A 14,280-nucleotide genomic window follows, 5' to 3' on the forward strand; every position below is an offset into this window, starting at 1 on the left:
GAAACCCTAACTACACCCTAATGCTAATTACCCTAACTAAACTAGAATTCTGAGAAAAAAGACTGCATTGTATGTGCGTTGGGTACATTGATTCAGAACAGCTAAGGGAAAATGAGTAAGTTGTATTGGAAGAGACAAAAAAGTAATACCGATGTAATGTCATGATGTTAATGAGACAGTTAAAAAAATCCATGTACCAACCAATAAAACTAATAAAATAAACAAATTCTAGGAACATTTGAGAGCCTTATTTCTCCCTTTGGGTGGTCAAGCCGAGTCATATGGAAAAATTTCATATTACCAACTCAACTTTTAGAGGAAATTTTTTTGTTTGTTTTTGCTTCAGTAAATTTGCAAGTAAAATCCAAACTATTTTGCAACTGAAATATCCCACCTTACCCATCATACTGTACCTTAAATCTATATTGTGTCTGCCATATAATGTTAGTAAAGGTAGTCAATGCATTAAAGATTTACAGGCCTATACGTGGCAGGATCTGAATTCCATTATAACATTGTAATCACGTTTTAGCAACATTTGTACATTAGAACCTCAGGGAAACTAATATGAATGCATTTAATCTGGAGAAATATTATATTTTAGAATATTTATTTGTCCAGCCTGTGATTAAGTATAAGTGATACTAACACAGGGATAAAATACAAAGGAGAAAGGAAGTCGGCATGCAGCAAGCCACAATTTAACTGTCAGAGATGTATGAACAATGAATCCTAAGTTATTACATATCAGTCGCACAGATCTCAGTTCCAGATTTTTGGGTGGGTAAATGGAAATTTCACCCCAACGGCTTTCTTTTCTCACTCAAGGGTATTGTATACAACCTGAGCAAATGCAAGTTTAAAGTTATGGCATTTTTAAACAAACAAGATAAAATAACTGATGTGTTTCTTAAATGAAAGACCGAGAACAGTATTTTTATTACAATGGCAAGTAATGCGTGTTTCACTTCTATAATCAGCACAGCCCACAAGTTCATTTGTCATTTGTTCATGACAAAAATGTGCCTTGGGGCAGTAAATGTATTAAAATAATAGACCTGTAAGGAAGCGTGAAGGTTATATATAGGGTTTAAACTTTTATAATACAGGTATGGGACCTGTTATCCAGACCTGGGGGTTTCCAGATAACAGATCTATCCATAATTTGGATCTTCATACCTTCTACTAGAAAAACATTTCAACATTAAATAAACCCAATTAGGCTGGTTTTTCTTCCAATAAGGATTAATTATATCTTAGTTGAGATCAAGTACAAGCTACTGTTTTATTATTATAGAGAAAAAGGAAATAATTTTTTAACATTCGGATTATTTGGATAAAATGGAGTCTATGGGAGATGGCCATTCCGTAACTCTGAGATTTCTGGATAACAGGTTTCCGGATAAAGGATCACATACTTGCGCGATCTATTATCTGGAAACCCATTATCCGGAAAGCTCCGAATTACAGGAAGGCCATCTCACATAGACTCCATTATAATCAAATAAATATATAGTAATATAATAGTTTTAATATCTACATAACTGTATATGTGTTTTTCTTTTATTTTTTGCCAAGCGCCTAGTAGAGGCATCCCTTTGTTTTTTACAAGTATAGGATCTATTATCCAGAATGCTTGGAACCTGGGGTTTTCTGGATAAGGGATATTTCTGTAATTTGGAGCACCATTTCTTAAAGGGGTGGTTCATTTTTAAGGTAACTTTTATTATGTTATAGAACGGCCAATTCTAAGCAATTAGTTTTCATTATTTATTTTTTATAGTTTTATAGTTATTTGCCTTTTTCTTCTCACTCTTTGTTTGCAGCAAACAAATGCTCTGTAAGGCTACAAATGTATTGTTATTGTTACTTTTTATTACTTATTCTTATATTCAGGTCCTCTCCTATTCATATTACAATCTCTTATTCAAATCAATGCATGGTTGATAGGGAAATTTGGACGTGATTAAGATGCAAATTGAAGAGCTTCTGAATAAAAAGTGAAATAACTCAAAAACCTTCAATAATAAAAAATGAAAACAAATTGCAAACTGTCTCTACATCATACTAAAAAGTTATCTCAAAGGTGAACAACCCCTTTAAGTCTGCTAAAAAGCATGTAAACATTATATAAATCCAATATAATTGTTTTGCCACCACAAAAACGGTAGCAAACACAAGGTTCAAGCTACTGTTTTTTAATTACAGAGAAAAAGCAAATCATTTTTAAAAATGACAACTAAATGCTAATAATGGAAACTACAGAAGATGGCCAAACTGTAATTTTTGAGCTTTCTGGATAAAGGATTCCATACCTTACAATGTGCATGAAAGTTTGCAAAATGCTCTTATTTTAGAATAATTCACAACCTATTTGGTTCCTCTGTATAACACCGTTGCCCTATCATTTTATATCTTTACAGCTAGAGGTCAGCTACATAACACACATTCTCACCAAAATTATTGTGGTTGATCAAACTCTGATGGAGGGGCATAGTGGCCTGGTAAAAAAAAAATACAACTATATTGGCTAGCAGAAGCCCCAGGCTCCATCTTTCAACTACAGACCAAGCTGCAGTGCTTCCACTTAAGTTCATATTCTGATTATGAATAGGTCTAACAATGCTCTAAACATCTGGTTGACCTTAACTAACATCTGGATGAAAGTAGGATTGAAAAAGGTAGTTCACAATCCAATTGATTGTCGTTTCTATCCCTTAAATAGACTGTGACAACTGCTCTAATTTACCTTAGATGGCCTCTCAGTGGTCTGTGAGGGCTGAATGTAAAGTGATATTCTTGCAATGGCAGAATAATTAGATTTCAGTAAAATAAATAAATCATCCCATATGCAGATATAAATGAATATTGAAAGAAAATATTAGGTTTTGGATTTCAGTACAAACAGTTACTCTCTGGGTTTATCTAATTGACTATTATACCAAGAACACACTCATAAATATCCATATTCAGGCTGAGTCATAGTCCCTATGAGAAAACAGAAGCAATTCCTGGTTAAAGTAATAGATGCCAACAGTATAAAAGTCCATATGAATAATGGGAACATCCTGTCCATAAATATGTTGCGATCTCTGTGCCCCAAAAATGTTTCAGGTTTGTCTATGTAATTATGGCCATGGCATTGCCTTAATTACAAACTCGGATTCGGCTGAATCCTTCTGCCAGACTGAACCGAATCGGAATCCTAATTTGCATATGCAAATTAGGGCTGGAAGGGAAATCACGTGACTTTTTTCACAAAACAAGGAAGTAAAAAATGGTTTCCCCTTCCCATCCCTAATTTGCATATGCAAATTAGGATTCCGATTCGGATCGGTATTTGGCCAAATCTTTCGTGAAGGATTCAGGGGTTCGGCCGAATCCAAAATAGTGGATTCGGTGCAGCCCTACTATTTGTAAAAGAAAAAAAATTCTACTGACCAATCAATACTTATGAAAAATGTAGTGGAAACATATACATACAGTTGTTGATGCTAGTTCAACTACATCTCCATTTGCAAAATAAATAGAAGTACTTGTCTCATATACAGGAAACAAATGTCCGAAGTAGGGATGCACCGGATCCTGGATTCTGCACGATTCGGATTCGGCCACATCCAAGCACCCGAATCCAAACCCTTAAAATTAAATGACTTAAGCAAAAAATTTGCAAAATAGTGATATATTTAACCAAATGAATTGAAGTCAATAGGTGTTTTTGCTCAATTTTTAGTTGCACCAAATGCATTGGAGTCAATAGGCAGTTTTTCTTGCACCAAATGTATTGGTGTCAATGGGCGTTTTTTTCTTGTAGAAGCTAACTAAGACCATGGTCTAGTATAAAATAAAATATTACAATTCATCTCGAACTATTTCCTATTTAAACAAGGTGTGAAATATCATCTTGTCCAAATATAGTGAATTGTAATTGCTTCATATGACCTAGAAATGAGTATACCAACAGCATTGTTTGACACAGAAGTCTGCAATAGTTAGAGGTGGATTTATCAAAATGTGAGTTTAGAGCTTAATAAATAAAAACTCACCCACATTCTCTTTTTTTAGAATTGTATTAATCAATGTGTGAAAGTTAGAACTCACTATTTGATAAATACAGTTCTACAAATCCCATAGGAATGAAGAGAATGTGGTTGAGTTTTTATTTATTAAGCTCTAAACTCACATTTTGAAAGATCTGCCCCTCAGAAAAAGTATGTTTTATGAGACCTGCACGGCGTAAACAAACAACCAAAAACAAGCCCAAAGAAACAGACGAAGTAATTGTTTCTGTAACAAAAATCACTAACGTTAACTTAGATAAATCTACAGTAATTTAATGTTTTTCTGAATATCACAGTTATGAACCCAAAATTAAGATTTCTTTCTTTAAATATGACTCTATGGGGCTAATCATGATCATTTAATTGCTAATTTTTTGCTTTGTGCAGTATTTTTTTCCACTATAAGGTTTTCTTTTCAAACGATTAAAAGTGTGCCAGGTGACTATGTTTTATCAAAACCCAGGTATCGGATGATCATAAATCAGCCCCAAGGAACATTTTAGAGCTTTCCACTCTTTTCACTCTGCATTGTTCCTGGGTGCTATTCCTGTTTGTTAGTCTACTCTTGATCTTGCCTGTCCCAGATTATTCCAAGTTTTGCGCCTGTCCTGACTCCTGGCCTGTTACGATTTAGTACTGTGCATTTTCTGTAGGTTTTGACCCTGATTAGTGACCTCATCTACTCTCCTGCCTCCTGTTTGGTACAGCATTGCCCATTTGGTTTAACCCAGCCTGTTCCACGACTACACTGCTCACCTGTCCTTTCCTCATACGTTTGGTTCCTGTGCTTGTCCAGAACTCTCTCTCTGGTTCTCCCACATTAAGAACTGGCAGCATCTTGCGTAGTTCAGAAATAATAATACAAAATATTCCAGCGTGCGTTTTTTTGCAGAAAAAAAGTCGCATGCCAGTGAGAATCTCATTGTCCCATTCATTTTCAATGAGACTAAAAATCTTGAATGCTTTAATAAACTGGGAAAATAAATAAAGTTGTTGGGGAACATTCCCATTGACTTCTGCACAACCTTGCCAGCTTTTACTTGCCGAGTTTTATTTTGGCGACTTTTCATGGTTTTATTCTTTAATAAATGGAGACAATTCGAGGTTACAATGAAAATTCTTGGGTATATTCCTGTTTTTCACTGTTTTTTATTGAATCGTAATAAAAAAAAACTAAATTTTTGATAAATCCGCCCTTAATGTATGCAGAGTGCTAATTAATAGGTTCATGTTATTGTGTACTAAATAAACACCAAAGGATTTACATTTCTCAAGAATTGATGCAGAAGATTTTATATATTTTATAAATTTTCACATCAGTATTAGTGATGGGCGAAATTCGCGAATTTTCCGGCGAAGCAAAACGGCACAAATTCGCCCATCACTAATCCGTTTATAACAAATATTCCCTTTTGCTGCATGATTGGATTTATACCTGCATTTCACTAGCTATATTTTTATTCATTTTTGGCAAAGTCCATGTATAAATCCTATAAGCAAGTTCCTGAAGAACTAAAAATCCAATCCATTAATCATCAGCAGAAAATAATTTTATATTTCATTTTCAGGCCTTGTGCCTTTATGCGGTCATCTAACTCCAAAGTGACTTCTTATATCCTCATATTTTACAACAAAGGGTACATTATGTTTTATAATAAACTAATTTCAGTAAGTCGTGTGAAATAAATGACACCACTATAACTGATGACAAAACATGACATCACAAAGAACCATTTATAAGGATATCATTTACAGAATATTAATATTCATATGGGTTAAATGTTTGGACAGTGAAATACAACCCTCTCAGGCTTCTTGAGAAATTAGTAAAATAAACTCACTCCAGTTGACACAATTAAGAAAACATACACAAATGGCAAAGCGGGTTACCTCTGTGTTTCTTCATTAGATGTTTTAGTAGTATTAGCTACTACATCTGTGTAGAAAGTCTTCTGGCCCCTCTGTCTTCGTTTTCTACTAGGTGCAACATCAGGGGCATCATCAATGACGAGTGATCTTCGCTGGGATTTGGCAGCTGTAGAAATACAATAACAAATTATTCATTTATCTCTGTAAAACAATTGACTAAACTATAAGGAAGGTCTACGCTCATGGAAACCAATACAAATGAGATGACAGGCAAACTTTAATCATGTTGTGTTCTTTCAATCTGGGGGCATTTGCTCGGGAAATCTATATATTGCTTTCTGTAACAATACACGCTCTTTAAATATGTCTGAATTATGGTGTAACTGTACTTCTTTAACAAGATATATTGAACTAGATCCATAAAAAAGGTTATAAAAATGTCAATATAGAAAAATACAGCATAAACATTTTAAAGCTGATACATTGGGTAAGGTGCAAAATAAAGTCACAAAAGAAGGTGTGTTAAAAAATTCAAGGTGCAGAGGGTGAGTATTAAGTCCATGGAAACCTTGCTACCTTTTTTTTGGATTTTAAAGATTAAGTTTAAGATTAAGGGTGCAACAAACTTGTGTACACATGAAAACAGAGCTATTTTTGAAAGCCCGATATGCTCCAAACCCACAACACCAGAAATAAGTATACAGTCCTCGAGTTACAAACACCCGACTTACATACAACTCATACTTACAGTAACATACTATGGTGTGCTTGGACTTAATTAGCATTTAGCTTTAATAAACCACATGCCCCAATCCCCTCTGGTGTGTGTTATCTACTGCAGAGAACAGAAATATGCACAGAAAGGTAAAAATAAATACTATGTTAAGACAGACATTCTGTCTAAGTTGCATTTAATAAGTAAATGTTTTTGTTTCAACTTACATACAAAGTCAACTTAAGAACAAACCTACAGACCCTATCTTGTACGTAAACCAGGGACTGCCTGTACATATATATATATATATATATATATATATATATATATATATATATATATATATATATATATATAGAAACTATTGGAGGCCAGCACAACACGTAAGTAGGTAAATGTTGCCTGGGTGCGATAAGCCCAAAAAGTAGAACAACAGCGTCGAGGAAGGTACGCACTCACAGGTCTTATGAAGAAAAAATGGTGTTTATTATTCAAAGCAAAGACTGACGTTTCGGCTAGCACTCTAGCCTTTCTCAAAGTGCTACAACAAACAATTACAGGCCCTAATAAACCCTAAAGTGGCGGGAGGGGAGGTAGTGACATCATCGGTGGGGGATGTGTGGGGGATGTGCACACAATAGAGTGGAAAAAAACAAGGTAAAATAAACAATCACAATACAGATAATATGTACAGATTCACAATCCATATATATATACACAAGAGTCAATCCTGGAGGTGAAAGGTTGTTGCAATTAATATCAACAGTTTGGCCATTTAGTCCATAAACCACAAAATGTATCAAATGCGGTTAATCCTATCGAGTGATATATTTAAAGGGAAATGCAACAATTAATATCAACAGTGTTGCCATTTAGTCCGTAAATCACAAAATATATCAAGATGCAGTTAATCTTCTCGGACAATGTTGCCAAATAAAAATACAGCAGGTCCCAACAAGCTGGAAGTCCTTGAAAGTTCATTAAAAGAAATGGTAGGCGCTATACAGTACCTATAGTAAGCGGTTCCTGGCTGAATGAAACTGAAACTGAAACACCTCCCGTCTCAGTTTCAGTTTCATTCAGGGTTAATAAATTAGGCATTATATTTTGGTAGGACCGCAAAACAAATAAAATTAGGGAAAACTTCGGGGATGTAAAATTGGGATTTCACTGTAGTGCAAACACATGCTCAATTTTGCATCCAAAATAGAGAATTACCGATTGTGTTTTTGAGCCCCTAGGTGTTTCCATTTGCCTATAACGCGAAGGATTCTGGTGAAATTCATATAGCTCTTTGCTTGCCATTACTTCTAGCAGTAACCAAAATGCTAAATATGTTATGTACTTACAATTTAGTAAAAATACAAAATTTAATTAACTAGGGGGTGATAAGAACACTATGTTTATTGACCATAAATTGTAGACACTTGTGTCTGCACTTTAAGGTCAATAAAATAAGCTCCTAAAATAACAGCGTTATGTTCAAGGGCTTCTCAGTAACATCTGCAATCTAACTGAGACAGTTTATACACTGAACAATTAACAATATTCTAAAAGTCAAACTCTAGATAATGTAGTTGGGCATCACTTTCTAACAAGCCTGAATATGTGAGTTGAAACCTGAGATTTCCTGACGAATGCAGCAATCTCAAGGGCTCTGCCAGAAATGTGTCAAAATAAAACAATGCCACCAAAAAAGGGAACCAGAACAGGATTTTCTGTTTATTTAAAAAGTAATTCACTCTACTCTTCCTTTTGTTAACATTAAGCAACCATCAAACTCTCCTCGTGATTTTGACTGTATTATTCACCTCTGTGTAAAGAATCTTTTTTTTCTTTTAATCATGCATGCAATTTGTAAAATAATATAATTTTTTTTAAATCAAAATGAAACATAATTGAGGGTCATGGAGCCCTTGCTCTTTCTCCCCAGGCACCTTAGTAATTGAAAAGATTCACACCAGTGCAACAGTGGGACACAAATATGATACTGTACCAGGGTTCGACTTGGACACCAGGCCTGAAGAAGGGCAAGCATTAATACAGCACAGCATACGGCTCAGTAAATGTTCTTAGCCTACAAAAACACTTTTGAATCAAATTTTAAACATAAATCAAACATAAAAGGGATCATAGACATCACCTATTGCTGTTTATCCTTGTAAAACATTAAGGGGGTTATTTACTAAAACACAAGTTTATCTCATATTTTTATTAAACCAATATCAACCAAACTGCTATCTATGATTTTATCTCATTCATCAATAAAATTATTTTAAAAAGTCAGATTGTTAAAAACCTCAATAAAATCAAGTGAAAACCTGAATTGTTCAAATTCGCTTGAAAACCCGATTTTTTTGGATTATCGGACGAAACCCTAGAGCAAACCACGATATCTTCAAAATGTAAAAGGGACTTCTACATGACCTCGGCAGGTTTTAGGTGGTGGTTTTTCGTATTTTCGATCTTTTTACAGCTTCGGGGTATAATAAATCGCCAAAAAAATTAAAAGATGATAGATTTGTTTTTTCCCAAAAACCCCAATCAGAAAAAATTGCTGTTTGGTAAATAACCCCCTAAATGTAGTTGCAGTTAACACAGCCTGGTGTCACGGACAGTGTTCAGGTCAACAATTTTTGCGTCTTTGCAACAAACTAATCAATGCCAATACAACTTCAGGCTGTGACCAGTTTAACATACTATAAAACAGCAAAACAGCATTTAGTCTAGTATTAGCATTAGTCAGCAGTATAAATCTAGTCTAACAGTATTAAGTCTAAAGCAACTGGACTCAACTAAACGGAAGAAGCCGATTGCATGAGTGGTGAAATGGTTTCAAGAAAAGTTCAGTTAATTTAGACTTAATTCTAGTAGATAATGTATATCTTGACCTGAATGAATTAAATATTTAAAAGACAAAACATTTTCTCAGTGTGCCCCAAAGATAAACACTAGGCCTATATATTATTAGCTTTATTAAGACCACAAAAGTGCTTGGTTATATAATCACTTGTGCTCAGTTTGTTATTGCCTTCCTACTGCTGCCCATCACCCTTTTATTTAGCAGGCACTGCAGGCAAACGTAGCTATCACTACAGTGCCAGATGGCCAACTTGAGGTCCTGAAGTGCTAAGTAAGAGTAATAGTTCAACTGAATGTAGGTAAAGATTGAAATAAGTCCCCCCCCAAAAAAAAATAAGCTATCAGTGTAATATTATTTATTCATTCACAAAGGACATTTACTATACACATTTAGGGGCACATTTACAAAGCTCGAGTGAAGGATTCGAATTAAAAAAACTTCGAATTTCGAAGTGTTTTTTTGGCTACTTCGACCATCGAATGGGCTACTTCGACTTTCGACTACTACTTCGACTTCGAATCGAACGATTCGAACTAAAAATCGTTCGACTATTCGACCATTCGATAATCGAAGTACTGTCTCTTTAAGAAAAACTTCGACCCCCTACTTCGGCAGCTAAAAGCTACCGAACTCAATGTTAGCCTATGGGGAAGGTCCCCATAGGCTTGCCTGCGTTTTTTTGATCGAAGGATATTCCTTCGATCGTTGTATTAAAATCCTTCGAATCGTTCGATTCGAAGGATTTAATCGTTCGATCGAACGAATAATCCTTCGATCGTTCGATCGTAGGATTAGCGCTAAATCGTTCGACTTCGATATTCGAAGTCGAACGATTTTAGTTCCTAGTCGAATATCGAGGGTTAATTAACCCTCGATATTCGACCCTTAGTAAATCTGCCCCTTAGAGTGGCAGGAGAAGGAAGCTATGCAAGACAATAATATAGTGTAATTAATTAAAATTATTATTACTAGGGCTTGCACCATTGTCACAACACTTCTCTATCTAATCTAAGGCTTAATAATAAAAAAAAACGAACTTTCTGCAAAATGCAGTCCATACAGATTTCACTAACCTCTATATAAATGCATTCATTCCTCTATGTAGAGGTCATTTTATACCTTTCTTTTTATTCATAATGCAGCCCACTTGCTTCTGTCCCCACATACAAGACTAGTTACACAACAGTAGGTCTAAAAATGTGTAAAGATTAGCACAATAATGACATCTAATGAAGTTTCAAACAGTACAAAGCTCTAACTATCCAATACAACCAATTTTGTAATTGAATATTTAACAATGGCCTTGGCACACCTAAATGACTTACAATAAAGACTAGCATTTGGATGTGCAGCAAAGAATGCTGGGATGCCAGCATTTACCATTCAATCTGTCAAGATACCATAAATAATAAACCATGGAAAGCCACTTTAGTGGATAACAGGTTTCAGATAACTGAAATACAACTTCTTAGCTTTCACCAGCTATATAATTGAGGCCTCTATCTCTGACCCATGTCACAGAGTGCTTTACACTATATAATACATTCATTGTTGCACTGTAAGTCAGTTTATGTTTTCTGCAAGAGACATTCCTTCGTGCTCTATGATATCACAGATACAGATATGTATTAAAAAGCCATGTTAATGTAATATGGAAATAATACATTGAATCTTAAAAATAGAAGGGAATTAACTTAAGCTCGAATTGCGATTCCTGGAATTTTTTCTAGAAGTCAGAAGTCTGCACAGAATTCGTAAGGTTGCAGCAGAAATTTCCAAGCTGGGTATTGATAATCAGATGCCCAGCTTGGAGGAGTTTGTGCAATTTGTTACAAACATTCCCGTGTCTTTTTTTTATTTGGAAAAAAAACTCAAAAATTGCGTTAATCAGGGCCAATGATTCTATTTTTTTCAGGTGGTCATTACAGAAATAAACCCAAACATGGTAAATCGGCCCCAGAAAGAACTTTTGCATACCTATGCATCTTCAATGTGTTGCCTACAGATTGCATAATTACAAGTTCATAACATATTAATAGCCAAACCTTTGGACCACTATGACTATGAGCAAGTGTCTTTTGATTTTCTTGTCCAGGACCTTTCTACGGTTTTGATCACTTTATCCATGTGATGAGCCATAGCTTGTATTCCTAAAGGCCCCCCATACACAGGCCGATAGAAGCTGCACACAGACCAAGTGGGCAGCTTATCGAGCCATGTGTAGAGCCCCCCAACGGGCTTTCCTGATCAATATCTGGCCGAAAATTTGGCAGATGCCGATCCGGCAGGTTAGAAAATCCTGCTGGATTGCGGCATCTTTTCGGTCGCGATCCGACTGCCCGTTAGGCCTTTGTTCTGATTCGATCGTTGGGCCCACGATCGGATCAGCTGTATATCGCCTACTTCAATGTGGGCATATCGGGGAGAGATCTGCTCGTTTGGGGACATCGCCAAACGAGCGGATCTCTACGTCTATGGCCAACTTAATGCTTAATGCTTTTCTTTCTATACTTTTACTGCCTGTCCTGACCTTTGGATATCTACTACGAGATTGTCAGTAATATTCTAAAATAATGTTTTACTTTCTTTCACTAACATATATTTTCACAAACATTTTCACAAGTGCACTTAGGCTGTAAGCTCTACGGGGCAGGGGCCTCCTTTCCACTATGTCTCTTACCATATAGCACTTAAGCTCTTTGTCCTGATATGATTCTGTATATATTTATTATGTGATTTGTCTTCCCTGTGTGTGTGTATATATATATATATATATATATATATATATATATATATATATATATATATATATATATATATATATATATATATTGTACTTTTATGCACTGTACAGCACTGTGGCTCCTTAGCAGCACTTTACAAATAAAGTTATACATACATACATACAAGTGCAGTCACAAACATCTGTTTTTAGTAACCACACTTACGCCATTAAATATTAATCAATTGTGAAAACATCTTTACTGTCCAATTCACAACTGCAAGAGATATTTAAAGATAAATGATGTAGAATTCATTTCCTTATTATAAAGTTGGAATGTCTGAGCAGTCCTAACCAGTGGTGCAAAAGTAAACTCCTGGGAATAAAGTTCCCACAAGAAAATAGGGATATACAAATGTTCCAGGGGAAAGAGGTCAATATAAATCAATATTGGGGGTAAGTATTTTTATTTATTTATTTAATCTCCCTAATGCCAATTTGACAGATTATTGCACAAAAGTAACCTTTATTTATGTGTGTACTCCCAGCTTCTGAGAGAGTTTCTTCTGGGAATTCTGGTTTACATACTCCAGGGGGTAATGTCTTACAGAAAATCCCTTCCGTAAGCATTTTTTCAACAACAAAGTGAATGCACAACCAGGGATAACACAATTACAGTACTAATCAATCAGAAGGTATTTTAAGGTATTTGGTTGCCTGCCGAAACGTAATTCTGCATGGGTGACAAAGCTGATTCTGCCCCATGTGCCATAAACCTAAAAACACACAGACATTAACTAACTCCTTATTAATTTAACCATTGTGTGTGTACATGTGTGTTTTGTGCATGTAAAAGGAACATTAGATGTTGAGCACTACCTACAATGAATCCTCTTTGTAAAGTGCTGCATAACATGAGGGCACTATCAATATTTAAAGGAAAATAGTTCCTTTTCAAGAATCTATCTTGATGTCATAACCTGATGGGCTATGTGTGCTTATCAAAACCTGACCAAATATTTACCAAGTATTCCATGTATGATCCTTCACACCACTGGAAGAACAAGGTGAATGGGTAACAGATCAGTTCTCTGATTGTATTACTTAACCCATAGCCCAGGAGTTAAAGGTACTTTAATGGCCCTTTCTCCACTGACTGTGGTAGGGTTCTGTAGAGGATCCTACAACTCCTGTATCCATATTCTTTAGGATATCAGATGGAGTAACAGAGAGATGTAAATCTCTCCTCATGAAATATTTTGTAATTAAAAAAACAACAACAGAAAAAACAATAGATTAGAGGCCATAATTTTCCTACATGTTTTGAGTATTTAATTGATAATTTGGGATCGTAAAACATTCTTGAGTTAATAGATATATTTCTATATGTATTCATTAGAAACTGTGTACAATTTCAGTTTGTCATTTTTACTCCAGCCAGTTTGGAAAAAAGAATTCCCTTAGGGGTGAATTTTCAAGAATTATTGTGCAAAAAAACCCCACAAACACTCGAGTATCAAAATTCAGCATCTAAAAGATGATGAATTCATGTAGAAGTCAATGGGCGTTATATTAGCCAAAATATTTTTTAATTTGAGTTTTCGAGATTAATTAGCAATTTGCCAGCCATTGAAAACAATTGTAGAATCTGATTTCACTGCCTTGAATTTCACATTTTTACACAATCAAGCTTTTGAAATGTGAATATTTTAATAAATAAGCACAAATCAAAGTTTTTTTATTAGAAAAAAAACTCAAGAATTCCATATTTGGTACATTGGCCTCCCGGTGTCACTAAGGGACTTCAATTAAATCTCAAAAACAACTAAAAACTGAAAAGGACCACTCTGAGTAAGTTTACATGACTTCATTTTTGGGGTTAAGAACCTTTAAACACAAAACATAGCCCACAACATCTAGTAATACTTGATGATTTTTTTTTTTTTTTTTTGCAATTCAATATACCAATATATACCAATCAACAAAAAGTATATTACAAAAATCACCCAGTATGTGGGCAGTTTATGACTGACAGAACAATTTACAAAAC

The 14,280-nt window shown here is 34.9% G+C and overlaps 1 protein-coding gene across 3 annotated transcripts in view; it reads right to left on the reverse strand.

Moving 5' to 3' along the window:
• xrcc4.L (X-ray repair complementing defective repair in Chinese hamster cells 4 L homeolog) overlaps positions 1 to 14,280 on the reverse strand; it is a 168,431-nt gene that overhangs the window by 45,465 nt on the left and 108,686 nt on the right. For 2 of the 3 annotated variants that reach the window (XM_041579978.1, XM_041579972.1), the window contains exon 7: positions 5,952 to 6,096. In XM_041579978.1, the coding sequence (XP_041435912.1) occupies positions 5,952 to 6,096 (145 nt within the window). 3 annotated transcript variants of the gene reach the window in all.

Source organism: Xenopus laevis, chromosome 1L (genome assembly GCF_017654675.1).
Source record: "Xenopus laevis strain J_2021 chromosome 1L, Xenopus_laevis_v10.1, whole genome shotgun sequence".
Classification (NCBI taxonomy): domain Eukaryota; kingdom Metazoa; phylum Chordata; class Amphibia; order Anura; family Pipidae; genus Xenopus; species Xenopus laevis.